At 37.6% G+C, this 19,995-nt stretch overlaps 1 protein-coding gene across 10 annotated transcripts in view; it reads right to left on the bottom strand.

The window, feature by feature from the left end:
- The window catches only part of DNAH11 (dynein axonemal heavy chain 11), a 265,993-nt gene that overhangs the window by 60,852 nt on the left and 185,146 nt on the right, over nucleotides 1–19,995 (bottom strand). For all 10 annotated transcript variants that reach the window (XM_039862506.1, XM_039862509.1, XM_039862507.1 and 7 more), the window contains 5 exons: nucleotides 19,116–19,217; nucleotides 14,402–14,536; nucleotides 9,565–9,735; nucleotides 3,124–3,359; nucleotides 1,991–2,113 (listed from right to left, as the gene is read on the bottom strand). In XM_039862506.1, the coding sequence (XP_039718440.1) occupies nucleotides 1,991–2,113; nucleotides 3,124–3,359; nucleotides 9,565–9,735; nucleotides 14,402–14,536; nucleotides 19,116–19,217 (767 nt within the window). The remainder of the gene's footprint in view (nucleotides 1–1,990; nucleotides 2,114–3,123; nucleotides 3,360–9,564; nucleotides 9,736–14,401; nucleotides 14,537–19,115; nucleotides 19,218–19,995) is intronic.

The following is a 19,995-nucleotide window of genomic DNA, read 5'->3' as shown; positions in this document are numbered from 1 at the left end:
GCTTTGAATCTGAGCCCCTAGTACAGTGCCTGGCATATAGCAGTGCTCAGAGAAGGTTTATTCAGTGGCTGATAGAATATATAAGAACTCCATTAGCACTCGAGTTCTCTGGGTAAAGATACTCTAAAAATATCTGCATGGGAAAGTAAAGTGGGCAAAACTAGAGATACAGATCTGAAATTTATCTTCATATAGGTGGTTGTTCTAACACATAAGAGTTTAGGTGCTAGGATTGTTGAGGTAGTAACTGAATATAATAAACAGCATTTGTTATAGTCTTACATATCATTTTAAATTCTCTTGACCTTTTAAAATGCTGGAACAATATGATCAGCTCTATAAGGCCTAATAGAGTGTACATATTCAGTAAATATTATTAACTTGGAATAAATTGTTCTGGCCTGATATTTTGAGATAAAGACTTGATGTTCTATGTAAAATAATTTGCTTCTAAAATAAAAGGCTTCTTGGATTTTCATTGATATTTAACTATATCCAAACCGAGGAAAAATCATGACTCAAGTTTATCAGTCTTTGAAATTTCAGATTGTCCAAAAATAAGTATATATCACATTTATTATATATGTGTGTGTGTGTGTGTGTGTGTGTATATATATATATATAGAGAGAGAGAGAGAGAGTCACCAAATTTCTTACACCTAAATTGTGTTATTGAAAGTCCAAGTTAAAGCTGGAGAATATATATTTCACTGACGAAAAATTTTAAGACTTGATAATAGAGTCAGAACATTAATAACAAGGATTTCACTCTACTGACGTTCAAGATTTTACACTATATTTTTAACACATCAGGCACACCTACAATTATATTTATGTTAAAGCTGTAGTTTGTCAAGTGGCTTATTAGATTGTTCTAAATACATATCTGGGTGAATTTTGGATTATTAAACCATTATAAGTTGTCGGTCACTGTAAATGGATTTACTTGGCAAATTGTATAACACATAGTATACTCATCAGTTAGAGACTATTTAAAAAATAGAAGTTAGTCACCCTTAAGTAGGCTTATTTTCACTTAAAATTGTCAGGAATAATCTAGTGATGAAAAAGGAGACAGATACCTTTGAGGCAGAGAGTGGATGTCGAAGAAGAAGGAGGTTGAGGAAGTTCAGAAATTATATCTCTGTAAAAAAACAAAACAAAACACAACTCTCCTTTTAAGAGGAGGAAATTCAGTGAACTATGTCTAGGGAATGCTGGCTTCTTGAGTGAGGAGGCACAAAGGGCTTTTGAGATGCCACAGTCTCCTCTGAGGCCATGCAGGCTTGGTTAGAGACATAATTGCTGCCTCTGACCTTTTACACATTTATAATTCCTTGGAAATGGCGTCACTGCCCCTGGGAGGATGTCCTGGAGAGCAGAGGTGTCACCGGGGGAATGGTAGCCATTTAGAAGGTCACACAGAGCTCAAAGGGTGTTCTCACTTGTGAATATGGGGGGTGACTTTAGGGGTCCACTAATGAATATTTTAAGTTTATTAGGAACAAATAGAACTAACACAGTAAACCCATAATTTTGTGGATGTTATTACTTGCAATGAGGCCAAGTTAAACAAAATAATAGTGAGTGAATTTAAAATTATTGTAAAGAAAAATATTAAGTAAATAAGGACATAAGTGATATATAGTTCAGGCAAACATACATACTAAAGGTGTTTTGCAAAATACTGAAGTTAGAGAAACATTAGTATAAGCTAATAAAGGAGCAACTATCCTCAGATGTGTGAGAATGCATTTTTTGATCAGTAATTGCATAATATGAATCTAAATCTACCAAACAAATAGTCTGAAAGCCTAGATTATGTTGAGGTTGCTTTGGTCTTGGAATGTAGGTTGCATGGGATGGAAATTCAGAAATAACACCAAAAAAATTCTAATAGATTGAACTTAATGATGATGTTAAGAAACAGAAGCTGACAACTGAACTCGTTTGTAGCACAAAATATATGTTAAAAATTCAGAATACTTACTTTCCCTTTTTAATCGTGTTTCTGCCAAGCAGAGGATCAAGGACTGGATCTATTGTTTCCTCAACGTTTTCGATTAAGATGACATCTCCAAAGGCCAAAGCAGTTTCAATCACATTCAAAAACCTTAAAATTGAGTCAGAATGGAGATAACGAAATATAAATAAGCACAGGGAAACTGTTCACATTTACTTATATTAAGTTATATTTAATTAAATGTAGACATTTTAAATGGGACAAGCTAACTTAGAGAAAACTATTTTATAAAATAGTATTCTTCCTTAATGAGATTACATAGAAATTAAAGAGTAGATTTTGAGATAATCTTTAGTTATATTTTCCAAATGAAATTCAACAATTTGAACTAATAAGCCCATATGTAAATTAGTTGCTTTTGATAATAGTCATGGCTGAAATATATATAATTCCAAACATCATAAATTTAAACTCATTCAATAGGTCCTTTTTAATAAAAATTCCAAATTATATTAAATGTCTTGTGGTTTTATTAAACTTTCATTTTTTAAACCTTTAGGTTCAGTCATATAAAGTGGTGAACTATCATTTTATTTCATTTCCACTCTTTAAAAATCTCCTTTTTGAAAATAATTTTCTTCAAGTATTCAGATAAGAAGTACATTTATCTGCATAACTGCAGAGATTCCTTATTTCATTTCACATGTGAAAAGATGATGAAGGGGTCAAATGAAATATCAGTAAGTCTAAAATTATTTATTCAACATTAACTGAATACCAGCTACATATAAGACAGCTTTCTATAAACATCATTAAGCCTACAGGTGCAGTTGATGATTCTTATGTTATCATATGCCAAATGCTCTAAAGAAGGATTATAATACATTATATTTCCATTCTTGGCCTTAGGAAATTGACATATTTTTCCTCTCAACTGCAGTGTTTGTTCTAACCTTCAATCTAATAAGGAGATGCTGCCCAACATAAATGCTTTTTCAACAGAGATGCTTTGTGTAAACATGAGCGGGCAGATAAACAAGTAGTACTAAACTGTCACATTTCAAAGTGGCAGTAAGGTCTAATGAATGCCAGGGCTTTGTGAAAACGAGACCCACTTTGCAGTCACTAAACAGAAAGCCAATCCCTCAGAGTTCACATACCCTTTCTGGCCCAAGTGTGTGACTTTCAGGTTAGTTCCATACTTAGTCTTGATCCACTTAATTCCCTGTTGCTGGGGATCTATCATTAGGGGCCAGCGTGCGCAGTGTGTTAGGATAGTGGCGTTCTCGGTTGACATTCTGTCACTGGGCAGCCCTTCATTATTCCAGGCGGCAATTGTAGCATCATCCGTCAACATGGCAATCAAGTCCAGACCTTCAGTTATTGGTATGGAAACCTTTAAAATCAGAGTTAAATGCAATAAACTGCCAGTTTGGCAGAGCAGATGTCTCAGAACGACAGACAAGGAAACAAGAGACCCAAGTCAAAAGAACACATATAAATTCTCTTGGAAGGCAACTAACATCCTCATCATGAAATGCAATTCGACCTGATAAGCCTGATCTTTACCTCTTAGAATCCTGTCAACTGCAGCATTCAACTTCTGGTTTATTACTGCATCTGTGTGGCTTCAAGTGAAAAGGACTATGCCCTATACACACATCTACAGCTATTCCAACACCAAGAAGTAAGGCAGGACGACAGGCACCAAGACACCAAGAAGTATGGCAGGACAACAGAAATGTATTTGCCCAGTGGAGAAATCACCCCATATAAGCAATGCTAACTAAAATGCATTATCTTGCTCAGGCATTTCATCTTTCACTATAGGCCAACACCACAAAGAGATGACTTCTCTTTCTGGGACGGGTTAATGGAATGTATTCAGTCTGCCGAATTCCATTAGTTTGCCAAGTGTGCCCAGGAACTTAAATTACAATCTCTTCTCTGCCTACACTGTGATCGTGGAAAGGAACATTGCAAAGTAGAGAGTTGTCTCCTTTAAAAGAGAGAGAGGGAGCGGGAAAGAAGGAGAGAGAAAAATAGAAAACTATTTTTAAAAAGAACAAGAATTCTCTATAAAAATGTACAGGTCACAAAAAGTAAACGAGATCATGGAAAGCAATTTTTTTGTGGGGTCATCAATCACCAAACACTTATTGAACACCTCCTACATATAAAACTCTCTCCAGAGACACCCAAATGAGCAAGATGAAAAAATAGCTAGTCCCAAGGCTTGATGGAAACATGCCTCCATAAGAGATCATAGGAAAAGCACGACTTGGAGTAGGCAAGGGAGGCCATAGCCACAGGAGTTGGTTGGTTGGTTGGTTGGCCACAGAGCTTCAGCAAACAAAATGTTGAACAAATTCCCACAGTAAAGCTGGGATGCAATTTGATATCAATATAGGAAAGATAGTGCAGTATTTCTACTGTCCTTGACTATGATGTTATCTTAGAAGTACAGTCTATCTCCTAGTGACATGAACAATAGGCTCTGGGATCTGATTCCATACCGTTTCCTTAAAGATACAAGCAAACTGAATATCTTTTAGAATGAGCATTCTCCTATTAGCAAAGGATATGTGGCTTTAGTTTTTTGCCTTCTACTTAATAGAAACAACTTGAAACAACTGGAAGCTTGAATTAATTTTAATTTCTGAAGCTAAAAGGAGTAATAGAAAGTACACGTGTAGGTCTTGTATTTTAGTTCAATAGATTGTTTGAGCACCTACTGTTTGCAGAGTTCAAGGGATCTAAGAGAATGCCAGCTTACCCCTTTTTTAATGGTCAATTTAGTCTAGTAGGGGAAAAAAACAAGTAGCTCACATTAAAGAATCTCACAAATATTGTGAAATACTTTAAGACTTAAATTTTTAAAAACAAATTTTAGGACATATTCTTTATAGAAAGTTGTAAGACTACATACAGAAATCTTTTCTTCATCAAAATATTTTTTGGTAGTTACAATACAGGCATTGCTTTGCAGCAAATCCTCCTTCCCCGCCCCCTGCCCTCCGGTTTATGATGAGGAAAATAAACTTTAATCCATATGTATGTTTTTAGTCCACCCCTCTTTTGAGAATTCCTTGAAGGAGCCTACAGAAAGGAAAATGGGTTTGGAACCAAATGCAAAGAGGGAGCCCTTTTAAGACCAAAGTCAGCTTGCAAGTCAGTAAGGCTCCACCTAATTGCTTCATCAAGTAGTGTCAACATGTTGTCAGTCAGGATGCTACTACAAAATGAGGCTGGAAAAAAATAATAAAGAGGCTCCCCTCTTTCGAAAAGAAGCTTTTACTAAGAGAGAAAAGAGAAAGCTGGACGCACCTTCCGTAAGCCAAGCCAAACTAATTCTCATACTAAATGTATATCAGAATCTTCTGAAAACTGACCAAGTGGTATATTCCAAAGAAAAAAGGGAATTTCCTGATGAGGTAAGACTCCCAGTTTCTCCTAATGTGATGGTAACAAAACAACCAATGTTTACGTGTTGTGTTTACAAAATTTATTCATATACATTCACTGTTTTCGTCATCTAATTCAACTCTTACAGAAGTTCTGCAAGGTAGATACCTCTATTTTTATTTTATTTTATTTTGCTCAGGACATTGAGGCTTAGAAAGGTTAACACTAATAATAACTCCATGTATGTGCTCTGTCTGAGCATTTCAACATTAAGAAATTGGCAAGAAGAGGAAAAACCAACAAAGAAGTCCAAGAAAAATTGACCAGTGAGGTAGGATGAAGATGAAGGGAGGGTGATGTCTTGGAATCAAGTAAAGGAAGTACTGATGGAAGATGAAGTGGTCAACTGTATCAAACACAGCCAATAATCAAGTATAATGAGAATGAAAAACAAACCACTAGACTTAGAAATGTGGAAGGAAAATCCGGTAAGAGTTTTTGTGGAGTGGTGGGGACAAAAGCCTGTCTGGGGTGACTCAGAGAAAAGAAGGGAGGATTTGGAGACAGTGAATATAGATTACTCTTCTGAAGTGATGACTGTAAATGAGAGCAGAGAAATGGAGGAGTAGCTGGGGGAGCAAGGAGGGTCGAGATATTTGTTGGTATGTTTTTTTTTTTTCAATTACAGTTGATATTCAATATTATATTGGTTTCAGGTGTACAGCATAGTTAGACATTTATATAACTTAACCAAATAGTTCTCCCAGTTAGTCTAGTATCCCCACGACACCATACATAGTTATCAGAATATCACTGACTATATTCCCTATGCTGTACTTTACATCCCTGTGACTACTTTGTAACTACCTATTTGTACTTCTCATTCCTTCACCTTTTTCAGCCAGCCTCTCAAGCCCTGTCCTATATGGCAACCATCAGTTTCTTCTCTGTATCTATTTTTCTAATGTGAGCAATAACTACATATTTGAATGTTGAAGGGAATGATTTAATAATGAATGAATAGAGGGAAAAATTGATGACAGAGAGGGGAGAATTGCTGTAGAATTGTCCTTGAGGAAGGGCGAGGGGATGGAAACTAGTATACAACCCAAATGGTCTTGATAAAAACTTGATAAAAACTTGATTTGGTCTTAGATAAAAACTGTCAACTGTCCATCTTATAGCATTAGGAAGGAAGACCATATATGAGCAGAGATTTTGGTAGTTTATGATAGTTTATGCATTATCATATATTAAATATATCAAGTATCTCTCTACATCTTTGAATGCTTCTGAATTCGGTGGTATTCTAGTTTTCTACTTCCCTATGCAGAACCACTTCATTGTAATTATTGTAGTTTTAGAATATATTTTAATATCTTAAAGGACAAGTACCCTCTTACTGTCCTATTCCAAAATTATCTTGAAGTTTTTAGAAACATATTCTTTCAACAAACTTTAGAATCACTGGTTCAAGTGAAAATATAATTCCCCTTGGAGTTTTGGCTTGAACTTAGTTAAATGTATTTGCTAAATTGGAGGGAATTGATGAATTTAGAATATGAAGTCATCACTTCTAGGAGTACATTAGGAATTGCTGGCTTGCTTCATAAAAGAGTTCCTTCCAAGGTAACCTTAAACATGTCAACTGATCATCAGTAAATGACATGTTTGGTTCAAAGATTTAGGAATCATAGAAATCACAGTCACACATGCTGACTGTTAATTTACAAACCATCAGAATCCCCCAGGTACTCAAGCCAAACTGACAAGCCAGAGATACTTAGGAGACAGACACCTACAGACAAATAGAGCCCTAGAAGACACTCTGTATATTGAGGAGAAATAAGAGGAGATGCTTCTTGGAAGGGCAAGACGAGAGAACACTGTCAAATGAAAATTAATAAAAAATTAGCATTGGTAAACAATTTCAGCTCCTCTTGGGACCCTGGCACACGTTCGTATAGATGTGATTGCCCTCCCACTTTGCTGTGACTGAATCTAGAAGTAGTAGAAGATAAGTAGATCGGAAACTGGAAAACTCTATTCCATAAGGACAAGCATTTGTCATGTTTTATGTAGCACTTTCTGCCAGGCGTCTTAGAGACAGAAAAGTCTCTTCCAAAGGGATGTCATTTATATAACTTGGAATCACTTTCTTCTTTAGTATCGTTATGGCCAGAGATGAGTGGGAGAGTCAGCCGGTCGTATTTTAGGGTCTCTTTCACAGTTTGCATGGTACCAAATGCTTTCAAGAAAAAAAAAAAGAGAGCATTGTGATGACTAAAAACAGACATGGGGTTTCCTGTGGAGACTGTGGGGCTACAGGAAAACACAGGGCCGCAGTTAAAACGAATATATGTTTAGCATATATCATCAGAAAATGATCACTTTGTCTTGGTTATATGTGTAGAATGTTTAGACATTTTGGATAAGTCAATCGATTTTCTTTCCATGGAACCCCATGTTTGGAATTTTAAGTAAATGGGAAAATGCAAATCAAGTGACAGGAAACTTCCCAGAAAACACATACACTAAACAATGCTACACCAGTAGTTAAAGACCGATTTTAAAATTAAATTTGAGAAGGCAAATTTCCAATTTAAAAAAATGTAAAATGACTGGTAGTGTAAGTCTATACTATCAATAGTATTACACCTCCCAGAGCAAGGCGTAATTATAACAATAAGAAGACAAAGCAAAATTCAATAGTTTAGACGTTATGAAGTAAGTGTATTTCCCTATAATTTTGGCAAGAATGAGAAAACTTTATGACTGAGAATTTAGAGAAGATCACAAAAGAGGACACTATCAAACTGAAGTCACCATGGGGAGATCCAGGCAAACACATCCATCCGTACAGAGGATTAAAGTTTGGAGATGAGACAGAAAAAGATAAGAATTAGACCACTAAGACTTTTGAAACTCACAATCCAATTAGAAGTGGACAAAATCAGCAGAATGCTTCATCCTCTTATATAAAAGCATATGTTATGGCATAATTAAAGAAGAAACTTGAACTTCCAGGGAGTGATACAGATAACCTCTTTTTAAAAATCTGCAGTATAAAGACATGGTTTGATAGTACAGATATATTAAATAATTTAGTTACAAAATTTTTAAAAAATAATTATGGGGTGCCTTCAACAATGAGCTTTCTCCAAAACATTTAATTTTGTTTAAATTACAAAAATTCCATTGACATGTATTTATGTCATAAAACTATAGCCATCTCTCAGTACCAAAGGAGGGTTGGTTCAAGGACCTTCCGTGGACACCAAAATCTGAAGATGCTCAAAGTCCCTTATATAAAATGGTGTAGAACAATACATAGATTCAGCTCTCCACATCCTCAAATTCCCAACCGTGGTTCAAAAATGCTGTTTTTGATCCACAGTTGAATCCATGGATGTGAAACCTGAGGATATGGAGGGCTGACTGTATATTTATTTTGAAAAGTCCGCATATAAATCAACCAATGTAGTTTGAATCTGTTGTTCAAGAGGCAACTGTACTGTGAAAGCTGAAGAAGAATCACCAATGTAGAACATTAATATACAGAGAGATTTAGGATATCTCGAGGGCTGGATATATAAACTAAGAACCTGCTTTAGTCAACTGAGATAACATAGTGTTGCTTAGATAACAGTGGCCGGAAAGTCAGAAATCTGATTTCCTGTTCTGTCTGACGTTAGTCAAGACATTTAAACTTCCATGTCTCAGTCTTTTCTATAAGGAGGATTTTAAACTAGATAATTCCAAATCTTTCAAATCTATGATTCCCTTTGCTTATGGGTTTGAATTTTCAAATTTAGGGTAAACTATTTTTGTAATTATGTACAAAACACTATACTTTTAATCTGAAAGTAGTCATAAAAAATCTTTAACAAATAATTTGTCATCTTAGTAAGAAAACAAAGTTTCATGCTATAATAATCCAAATTTGATTTGTTATGTTTTGTTAAAAGCTACAACTACATCTCTGTAATTTATATAATTACTTTTCATGTTTTTCATCTCTCTCTGTTTAGCCATCATTAAAATAAGAAAGACACAGGAGACATCTCCTTCACACCAGAACTTTCAGTCAGTTATTATTACAGAGGTACAAAGAGCTTGGTATATATACTCTTTTTTACTGCTGAAATTTCAATATGATGCTTCCAAATGTTGATAAGGTAAAGAAAAGAGCTTACCTTCTGCTGAAGAAAGGGAACCCACTTGCAGTCTACCAGTTCCTGACGGTACTGTTGTGTGAAGGATCCCACGTAAGACACAAAGGCTGCCGTAAGGAGAACGTCTCCACAGAGTGTCTTCTCTTGAGTTTCGAAGGATTTAATAGACTGACCCCAGCGGACCTTCTCTGACTGAAAGATAAAATCACTAAGCTGTAATTGCAGGGTGAGCATCAACTCAACAAATGTTTAATGTAGTTATCTTGGAGCACAATTTAAGTCTTTGTCCTTCTGCATAGTCTCTAGAAGGAACAGAACATAAGTGGTTGGCATGACTGTTACGATCTTTCATACATTGAAAACCCATCATTCTGAAGGAGCTCTCATACTCTCTTCAGTGGAGTGTATGACAATGGGACAAATCTTTAACATCTTCTCATTGGGTGCTCTCTCACTGTGACTGAGGTCCTTCTTGAAAGGCTGACAGTGACTCTCCTGTCCCTCTGGGAGTGGAAGACCAAGAGCTATGGCCGAAACTGAGTGATGTTAGGATTTTTAATGGAAGCTTGGCTGCTCTCCACTCCTCCTGCTTTTCAGCAATGGTATTACACTGCTTTAGACATTTTGTTTTTAACATCCTGGCTATGGGTATATTATAGAAAGAAGAAAATGACAAACACCACTCATGTTAGATAATTAAAACATAAAGCTTATGAGCCACCTATCCTAGATTCTATTAATTAAAAAACAGTGCTGATAGTTACTAAACTCAGGTTATTTTTCTAATAAAATCACTTGATCAGTGCCAGAACCTATAACCTATGTAAAAACATGGAAATCAGAAGGACTTCACTAGCCTTGAATATAATACACTCAAAGAATGCTGCCGAAGTTCTTATATCTAGCTGGATGGCTATTTAAAATCTGATTTTCAGGTTAAGTATGAGGAGCCCTATGAGATTTGAGTAAAATTGCAATAAATATCTATGGATTGATTAAAGTACAGGGTAGTTCACTAATTCAGTTTGTTTCAAGGCATGCTAAAAATTAATACAACATTCTAAGCACATGCAAATGAACAGGACCTGAAAAAAACCCCAGCAGTTTGATAGTACAAGTAAAGAAGAATCCTGTGGAATTTAGTTTTTCTCATGAAAAAGTGAGAGACCATAGAAAACAAGAATGATATATGTCAGAATAGACTGGAACGCCAGTAGCCTGCAAACCATCCTAAACAGGACCACAACACCGAGGTCATGAAATCAGCAGGTGAAAATGGTTACCAAAGCTGTTTTTAAGATAGTCTCCTTGCTTTGCTTGATAAAGATCACCTCACGTTATAGAATTAAACGCTAAGGAACTCTACCATCTTTATAGAATTCATTACTTTCCCTCCTCAGCTACAGATAATATATCCATTAATTTTGAAGAGGAATCTTTCATTTGCCTTCCCTCCATCTTTGTTGTCTTTGGTTAGTAAATGATAAACAATAAAGTGCACCCACCTCATTCTCCAAAACAGCTTTGAAATCTGAAGATTTACTAAACATAGACTTATTGGCTATTGAAATCGTCAATAATTTCACTATACCACCCACGCAACATAAATCATTACTGACACTGGCTAACAAGGGTTTAAGAGTTGGAACATGTCCTGTAATAAATTTCTAGACAGTTAAAAATCGCTATAATTTTATTCTAATGCATTATAGATTGCCTGTAATGTCATCCTGGCTGGGGTGACCCATTTCTAATTTTGAACAGCTGTTCAGCTCAGGAGTTAGTTAATGATTAAATATAAATTGCCTGATTTATTAGTCTGAATGGTTGAGCTTCCAGGTCAATGCTATATAGACAAAATCATCAGTCTTGATGCTTTTCAGAAGTTAACTGTCTCCTGTTCTAGCCAGAAAGAATTTATCCTCAAAGGAAAAGGTCTGACATCGTCAATCCTTTAAAAATACACGCACACGTTATATATACATACAAATATATGTGTGTATATATAAATATAAAAATATACATATGTGTGTGTGTGTGTATATATATATATGTATATATATATATATACATATATTTGCTGGTTAACACTATTCAACCTTTTTTCCTCTCCTTGTCTAAATCATCGTGAGTAATGAGTTTGGAGGACATTGCTGTGTGTGTTAGAGACACGTGGTAGAGCTTGTTTTTCCCTTCATAAAACCTGTAGGCATTCTATAACTACTTCAGGGAAACAGTCTAATTAAATGACGCTTTTTCTTTTCCTTGGGTACTTCACATGTGGTAAACACTTCAAACTGCTTAAATCTTACCACCTTAAATGGGAGAAGTTGTAAACTCCATGAGAAGTGGTGGAATTTCTCAACTGACCTAAGAAAAATGAGTCTTCAAAGGGCCCCAGAATTTTTTTAACATAGCTTCCTCATTCATTCATTTGACAAATATCTATTGATGCCTATGATGTACCAGGGACTATTCTATATGCTTGGGAGCAAGTGGTGCAGAAAAAAGATGAAATTCCTGTTCGTTCTCTCTCTCTCTCTCTGTATTATGTGCTGACAAATGCTATGGAAAAATAAAGCAGACTAAGAGCTATCCAGTTGGGTGTGTGGGTGTATGCAGCGAACAAGGGGCATGCTTTTTAATGAAGGGAGATCAGAGAAAACCACATAATAAGGAGAACTTTTAGCAGCAGGGACCTGAAGGATGTCAGGGAGCCAGCGATGTCATTATCAGGGAAAATGTAAGCCATGTGGAGGAAAAAGGCAAAGTATATAACATAGCAGAATGACTGGCTGTATGAGGAAGAGCAAGGCCAGTGGAGATGGAGCAAGACGGAAGATGGACGGAGTGAAGGCAGGAAGTATCTAGAAGCCAGATCATGTAGGGTCTTATAGGCCAAGGAGAACCTTTGGACTGTACTTTGAGTTAGATGATTAGTTATTGGGGAATTCTGAGAGTGGTGACATAAATGGACTTACTTTTTTAAAACAACACTCAACTGCAATGAAGGGAGAAGATTTTGAGGGATAATGGTGGAGACTAGAACAGAGATGCTGGTGGCCTGGACCAACGTGGTGAGGCAACCGTGGGAGAATGGGTGTGGGAGGTAGAGCCGATACAGCACATATGCTGCTGGATTGGATATGGGTTGTGAGAAAGAGAGCAAAGAGTCAAGGGTGATTCCAGAGTTTTTGGCCATAACAACTGGAGGAAAGGAATTGCAATTTTTGAGATAAAATGGAGAGAGTAGATTTTATAGAGGAAACTAAGTGTATAATGAACTATGAGTTTCAGAGGGATGATAAGTTTAAATTTGTAGCTTCTTTATAAATTATATTTCTTAAAGTCTACTATATTAATAAGGAGTTAGGCTATCACCCGGCTCAACCCATGCTAACACATTTTTCCCTTTTCTCTTGCTCAGAGAACTCTGAGTTTGAAGAGTGATAATGAATCCAGTCCCATGAGATGAGCTGTGACCAACCATGATAACCAGGTTTCCCACTTTCCAGGCCTTTTTTGCAGCTAGATTTGGTCAATCTAGTTCTGCCTAAAAAAACTTAAGTGGCAGTCTGCCAAAGGGGTTCCAAGGAAAACTTGTTTTTCTTTAAAAAGGAAAAAAAGTCAGCTAATAATTTCTCTCTCTTGCCTGAATCTGAACATGTATCAGCCATCTGTAACCATGATGCAAAATGCATGAGGTTGAATGACCACCTGCTAAGTTTGTAGAAGCAGAAGAGTACAGAGAGATTGGGTGTCTGATCACTAATTACCTGAATCGACACTGACGATGGTTTAGTCATGAAAGTTTTTGTAATATGTAAAAAATAAACTCCCATTTGTTTAAGCCACTATAAATCAACTTTTCTATCACTTTCAGCTAAATGCATTTCTAATAATACAGTTATATATTTTTAGGTAGCACTTAATAAAAAAACAATAGCTTTGTTAATATTTAATTCACGTATCACAAAATTCAGCCTTTAAAGTACACAATTGAGTGGTTTTTTGGTACAGTCACAGACCTGCACAATCATCCCTCTATCTAATATTAGATGTTTTCCTCACACACAAGAGAAATTCTGTACCTGTTAAGAGTCTTTCCCATATTCCTGACCCCCTGTCCAGTCTGGCGACTGCTCATCTGCTTTCTGTCTCTGCAGATTTGCCCATTCTGGACATTTCATGCACGTGGAATCATATAATATGTGGCCTTTTGTGTCTGTCTTCATTCACTCAGCATGATATTTTCAAGGTTCATCCATGTTGTAGCATGTGTCACTACTTTAATCATTTTTATGGTTTTAATAGTCCATTGTATGAATATATTACACATGAGAGAGCAAATAAAATCAGTGACTTACTGAGGTCAAAGGCTATATGTTTTCTATCACTCAAACAAGAGAAAGTTAATAAAAATTGTAAAAAGAAAATCTTTAAATTTAATGGAGAAACTGTTAACATTAGCATGTTACTCACCTCTAAAAAGATGTCACAGAAGAAAATTAATCGAACAGGCTTAGCTTGAAGTAATGTTCTAATGGTAGAATTCGATCGTAAATGTATATTAAAAAGACGCAAACAACAGTTCAATACCACGGTTACCTAGCAGCTGTCCTGTGTTTAAAACATATCTAGAAAACTATTGAGTTCATGGCTATATACTAAAAAATATAGAGAATCTATCACTTCTTTCTCCGGGTAAGTTAGAGCTACAGTATGACTGATTAAATATTCTTTATAGATGATTCCATGTCTATTTAGTTATTATTGACAGCAAATAAAGATGAAATCCAAAAAAAAAAAGCTAATCTTCATATTTTAGTTAAAATTTTGGAAGAAAAGGTTAACTTGCCTCAAGTTCCTTGACAAGTCTGTTGGCTAGTTCAATGGTTTTGTTTGTTTGGTTCACCTCTTCTTGACACTGAACTTTCTTGGCTATTGCTTTTTCAAATGAAGCTGTGAGTCTGCTCAGATTTCGATCCAGATCCTGAATACGAGTAAAAATTAACTTTTGAGCCATTTTTAGATAAAACAGAAATATTATAATCATCTTAAAACATCTATTACCTTAAGGTAAATGAAACAGACCTCTGTTCCTCCTTTGACCTTTGCCCATGTAGCATACATATGCCAGGGAAGAAGAAGAGAACATAGTGATAATAAACGCATCAGTGCCAGCAGAGATCGCCAGCTCACCGTGAGGTCTTCTGGCCTTTCTTCTGCACCGGGCAGAGGGCAGTCAGTGACTGGGGTCAGTGGACCCGCCCTGCAGATTCAAACACACTCTGGTGCACTATCCCCTCTCTCTTGTGCCTAAGCTTCATCTTCTAGATACAGCTTTTTTAATGATAGGGTCATTTTTTTGTTTCTCCACTTACTGACTCTAACTTTCCTATGTGGTTCATCACTCAGGCAGTGAAGAGGGATGCTAATGATTGAGACCTCAGACCTCAGCAACATGACCCAGTTTGGTCAGTAGATTTTCTCTTCTGGCAACTTGGGATTGAAACTCAGAGGTATGTCATTATCCTTAGCATCAAATGACCTGAGAAAAATGTATAAATTGTGGAAGGCCTCATTTAGAGGGAGACCATCTACCAAGAGGGGCACAGGAAAGCAGGGGGAACCACTCTGGAGACAGAGAAAGGATGAAAGGGAAGATGAAAAGTCACAAGGCCCTAGAGAGACAATAAAAGATGTTCATGGCAACTTCCCATTTCCTGGACTTCTTCCCCCCGGAGACCTAGTCGTGCATTTTTCCTCAGAGTTCACTTGGCTTAAAGGTTTCTAAGTGGATTTCTACTTCTTATAACCAAAAAAGCCTTCACTAAGGTATCAAATACTTGGGAGACTCCTTACTATAGCATCTTGCTACCTGCAAGTTCTAACAACCCTAAATAAGATTTATAATGTTGCTTTCGTAAGCTCTGGTATCAGATCTAAGTTCATATCTGGACTCTGCTACTAGTTAAGCAGCAGCATCGAGGTATACTATTTACTTAACCCCTCTATGCCTGTTTCATCATCTAAAAATTGGAAATAATGTTACCCAATTCATAGGTTTGACCTAAATATACATAGAACTAAGGTATAAGATGACATTTCAGTTCTTTTCATAAGGTTGGAAAGGGGAGCTGGGTATTGAGAGACCAGTCTCTTGCATTTGTTTCTATGCCTCTTGTGAAGAGGCACAGACAGCCTTTGTTCTGGACTATCTGTCCCAAGACATGTGCATAGCAAATAGGCTTGGAAGATAGAGATTGATTCTCTTGAGGCAGAAACAAATTTGTTTCCTGACCAGAATAATAAAGATACATTTCTATCTGGGGCAAAGGTTGGGTAGATTTACTTGTAGCCTTCTTTATATTGGGGGTTCCCTAAGTTTGGGATTTCTCAACTGTGACACAGACCCACTGTGTACGTCAGCTGGCCACCATGAATCACTCCTGTGGGAATTGGAGGGCAAAGGAACTGATGTAAGCATGAAGCTCATGCTGCATGCTGTGCTGGGAGTAATCAAGTCCTTTGGTCTCTGATCCACAAGTCTCATGTCTTTTTCCAGCATCTATGAAACTATGGCAGATTAACTTGTTAGCTTGCAAGCAGGGTAAAATCTTGGTCCCTTCACAGTTCTTGACAGGCCCTGGTCTCTCAGGTTCTAAATGTAAACAGAGTGAGGAAGGAGGGATTTACCTAAGGACCCTAGCCCACCAGATATCATAAGCCAGTGGTGCATCGGGACCACCTGGAGGGCTTGATGAAACCCAGATTCCTGGGCTCCCCATCCAGAGTTCCTCATTCAGTAGGTCTAGGGTGGGGTCTGAGAGTCTGCATTTCTAACGAGGTCCCAGGTGACACTGATGTTGCTGTTGGTCTAGGGAACACACTTTGAGAATTACTGTCCTAAAGAGACCGAATTTGGATTTTCTTCATGGCCATCCGTAGGCCCTGTATATTTGAAGGAGATAATGGACTTTCTTCGTCAGCTCAGCATTTTTTTCAACTTTAAATATGAGGCCATTTTCCAGTCTGAAACTAGAGATGAAAGACTCGAAAGAACAAATATGTAGAGACGAACACTGTAAACGAATTTTCAGCACAACACAAATGCCGATATCAGACACATCTCTGCTTTTCTAGGCAAGAAGACGACAGAAAGCATAAGATCAGGAGATAGGAAAGCCCAGCAGGGAGGAGAAAGAGAGGCTGGAGGAAACAAAGGTGAAGCTAGCGAACATGGTAATTTCACTTGGACTCAAACCTTGATCTGTCTGTGTGCCCACAGGCCGAAGCTATGCAGAGGTACTTTGTCTTTGGCATGACCCCCCCTGGTGTCTTCATAAAGAACCGAACCTTAGTGGGAACTGCAGCCAGTGATTCTGCCGCATTAACAACTGCTCTCTAAAGATCTATTCTTGGCAGGGAGATGGAGGGAGCCCATTCTTTAAAAAGGCATTTCGATTATTACTTTACCTTTTCTCTGTGTTTGCAAGCAGTTCTAAGGCTTACTGATATATGAACCTCTGCTTACACTGTGAGTCTTTGAAAACAATTGACATGAGCAATTCTTTTCAGCTAGTTGCAGGCTATGTCCAAAGTACTAGTAACTCTGCAATCATAGAAAGTCTTAACTTTAAGGTCACGCATGGCTGTCTTGGGCATCCTCATTACTTTTTCTGTGTACATCAAATTGCTTCTAATATTTACATAAAGCCATCGACAACAGATGACATTTTTCTAAAGCTTTTAGTCAAGTTGACAGTTTTGACAAACGAAGACAACGTTTATGAAATTAATATGTTTATCCTAAATTTGTCTAAATCAGCTGTTTTCTTTTTTGGCTCATTTTTCTTTCATCGGCCACCAGATATTTATTAAATAGTATGCTTGGTGCTATATGAAGAATATGTACTGATTAGATAGAAACGAGGGGATGGTCAAGTCGCCTGGGCAGAGAATGATAGCCGGGAAGTTCTATTAGAGGAAGCAGTCTTGAAAGATACAGGGGTGTCATTGTGAGAGGTGCTGAAATTTTCTGTCTTAAGGAGAAAATGTCTGGGGTTATCAACCATCTTATTAAAAATAATTATCATTAAAAGATACCTTATAATTATTAAATAATAGAATTAGACTACAATTTAATTCCTTCCTAGTATATTTGAGGGGTCGCTGCTTTGGACTCTGCTTTGGAAAGATGATCTCACTCTTCTTTAGGGAGCCTGCCCTGAAATATAGGAGGCACTCTCTGTTCGAAAATGTCCAGCTTTTTTTTTTTTTTTTTTTTTGCCATATTAACAAGTAGTGGCCCCAGATATAAAAAGACCTAGCTTGAGTCTTATTCCATAAGAAACTGGGCCTGGCCACTCTGAGCACCAGAGTCCAGACTGCTGTGGTTGCCTGGTTCACCTGCCCAGGGACCCCTGGCGGGTTTCTCTCTGGGATGAGAACATCCTACCTGAGCTCTACTCCCAGCTCCCATCATTCCTTGTCACACTCCCACCGGCAATCTATACATATGGTCTTCACGCCAACGATTCCCAAATCTATATTCCTGAGCCAGGCTTGTCTCTCAAACTCTAGTTCTGACTCCTGAATGCCTAACATGCGGGTTTGTTACACAAAGAGAATGAGAACTAATATTTATGAAGCATTGGCTGTGTACTACACAACAAATAGCATCTTGATACAACAGGATTCACAGGTGGGAAGTGACAGATTTAAGCTAGTTTTAGCTGAAGAGAATTTACTGGAAGGAAATGCGGAGAAGGGGACTGTTAGGAGAAAAAGAAAAGCAGACAACCACATACAGGCGCCCAGGAGCTGAGTGCTGAAAGCTGGAACTACTTGAAAGTCTCCCCTGGACACTGTCCCTAGCATGCCGTAAACTCTGTTTTCAGTCTTATTCTTTTGCTCATGATTCAAATTTTAGAGATTGGGGTTGGGGCCGGGGGACAGTCAAATTGGCAAAGCTCGAATAATATATCTACTCTTCAGCTAGGAAAGCGAAGGGCACCCCCTGACACCCACCTGAATATATCCAACACGGAAGATAATTCCCTAAATATAAATCTGGATTCTGGGTGACCAAAACCAGTGAGTGCCCACATCGAGAGGTAGCTATTATGATCACTACTTCACAGATAAGAAACAAGAAGTAGATGCTCCTATCATATCTATTTCACAGATGAAAAAAATAGAGGCTCAGAGAGGTAAACTAACCTGCACAGGGTGAGACAGTAAAGAGTGGACCCAGGATACGAACCCAGGCAGGCTGGCTCCAGAATCCTTGCTTTCAACCACTGTGAGCTACACTCACCCTTCTCCTACTGGACCATGAAAATTTCACAAGTGCAGAAACTATGAAAGTTTCCACTTTTCCAGTTCATTGTCTAGCATCCAGCAGATAAGGAATATCTGCTAAAGAAGCAGGTAAAAGAAGACATTAATGAAAGATCAAATTTCTTTCTGCCTGGAAGGGCTCGGATGTGGCCCAGTCTGAAGCGGGGACATGCAGGGAGAAGATACTCTCTCTTGGGAACTTGCTCAGGGTGATAGTTTGCACTTACCTCAAGCTTTTTCCTGATACCCTCTAGTTTTTCAGTAGCTGCAGCCAATTCTAAGTTTGCCTGGGCTAATGCTTGGCGTTTTGGCTCCACGTCGCAGTAGACCTGAAAATCCATGTGGGGTTTAATTCATGAGGTAATAAAAATGCAAAGAGGACAAGTAATCACTCAATCCTACACTTGCTGGACTTTTACAATTAAAATCTCCCATTCACTTAGCAACTGGTCGTTTATTTCTTAGCAATGGTACTACCTAATGGCTGAGCAAATATCCACATAGCCTTCTAAGTTCTCTCCACTTGTCCACTATTTACTCATTTATTCTGGATATTAAAGTTCCAAGTACTTGCATTAAATGCTTTATACATCAAATACCGTTAAGATACTAAAATTAGCTTGGCATAAAATTTGGAGACAGTTCTCGTATCATTAGAAATTGCAGTGTGTAGGAACTATAGTTAAAGTTGGAATCTAGTCTGGACTTTAAGGCAGAAAATGAGTGTGGAAGAATTCTCTGGACCCAGAAAGGAAAGTGGGAGCTATCCTCGCACAATATTAACCACACTTTCTCTTTCTTTTCTAAGTTCCTGGACACCTCAAGGGTGTGTTACTGAGAACATAGGTGATCAATTTTTCTCCTGTTGGGGAAAGAGGAAGGAAATTAAATTTTATTTCCTATTTTATAGCAAAACAACACAGAACACAGCCAGTCTACCTCTACGCTCGTCTTTTCACTTGTGGTGCAAGGAGAGCACAGGAGTCAGGCATCTGATCGTGGAGAGAGGCCATATGTCACCCGCAATCTGCCTAAACCCTTTCTCTATATGGGCTTCTACTCAAGGGAGAGACAGATGATCAGGGCCCGATTCCTGTGGATCCCCAG

The sequence above is a fragment of the Pteropus medius genome, unplaced genomic scaffold (genome assembly GCF_902729225.1).
Source record: "Pteropus medius unplaced genomic scaffold, Ma_sr-lr_union100, whole genome shotgun sequence".
NCBI classification, from domain to species: Eukaryota; Metazoa; Chordata; class Mammalia; order Chiroptera; family Pteropodidae; genus Pteropus; species Pteropus medius.
The sequence above is the reverse complement of the archived record's forward strand: the minus strand, read 5'-3'. Positions and strand labels throughout refer to the sequence as shown.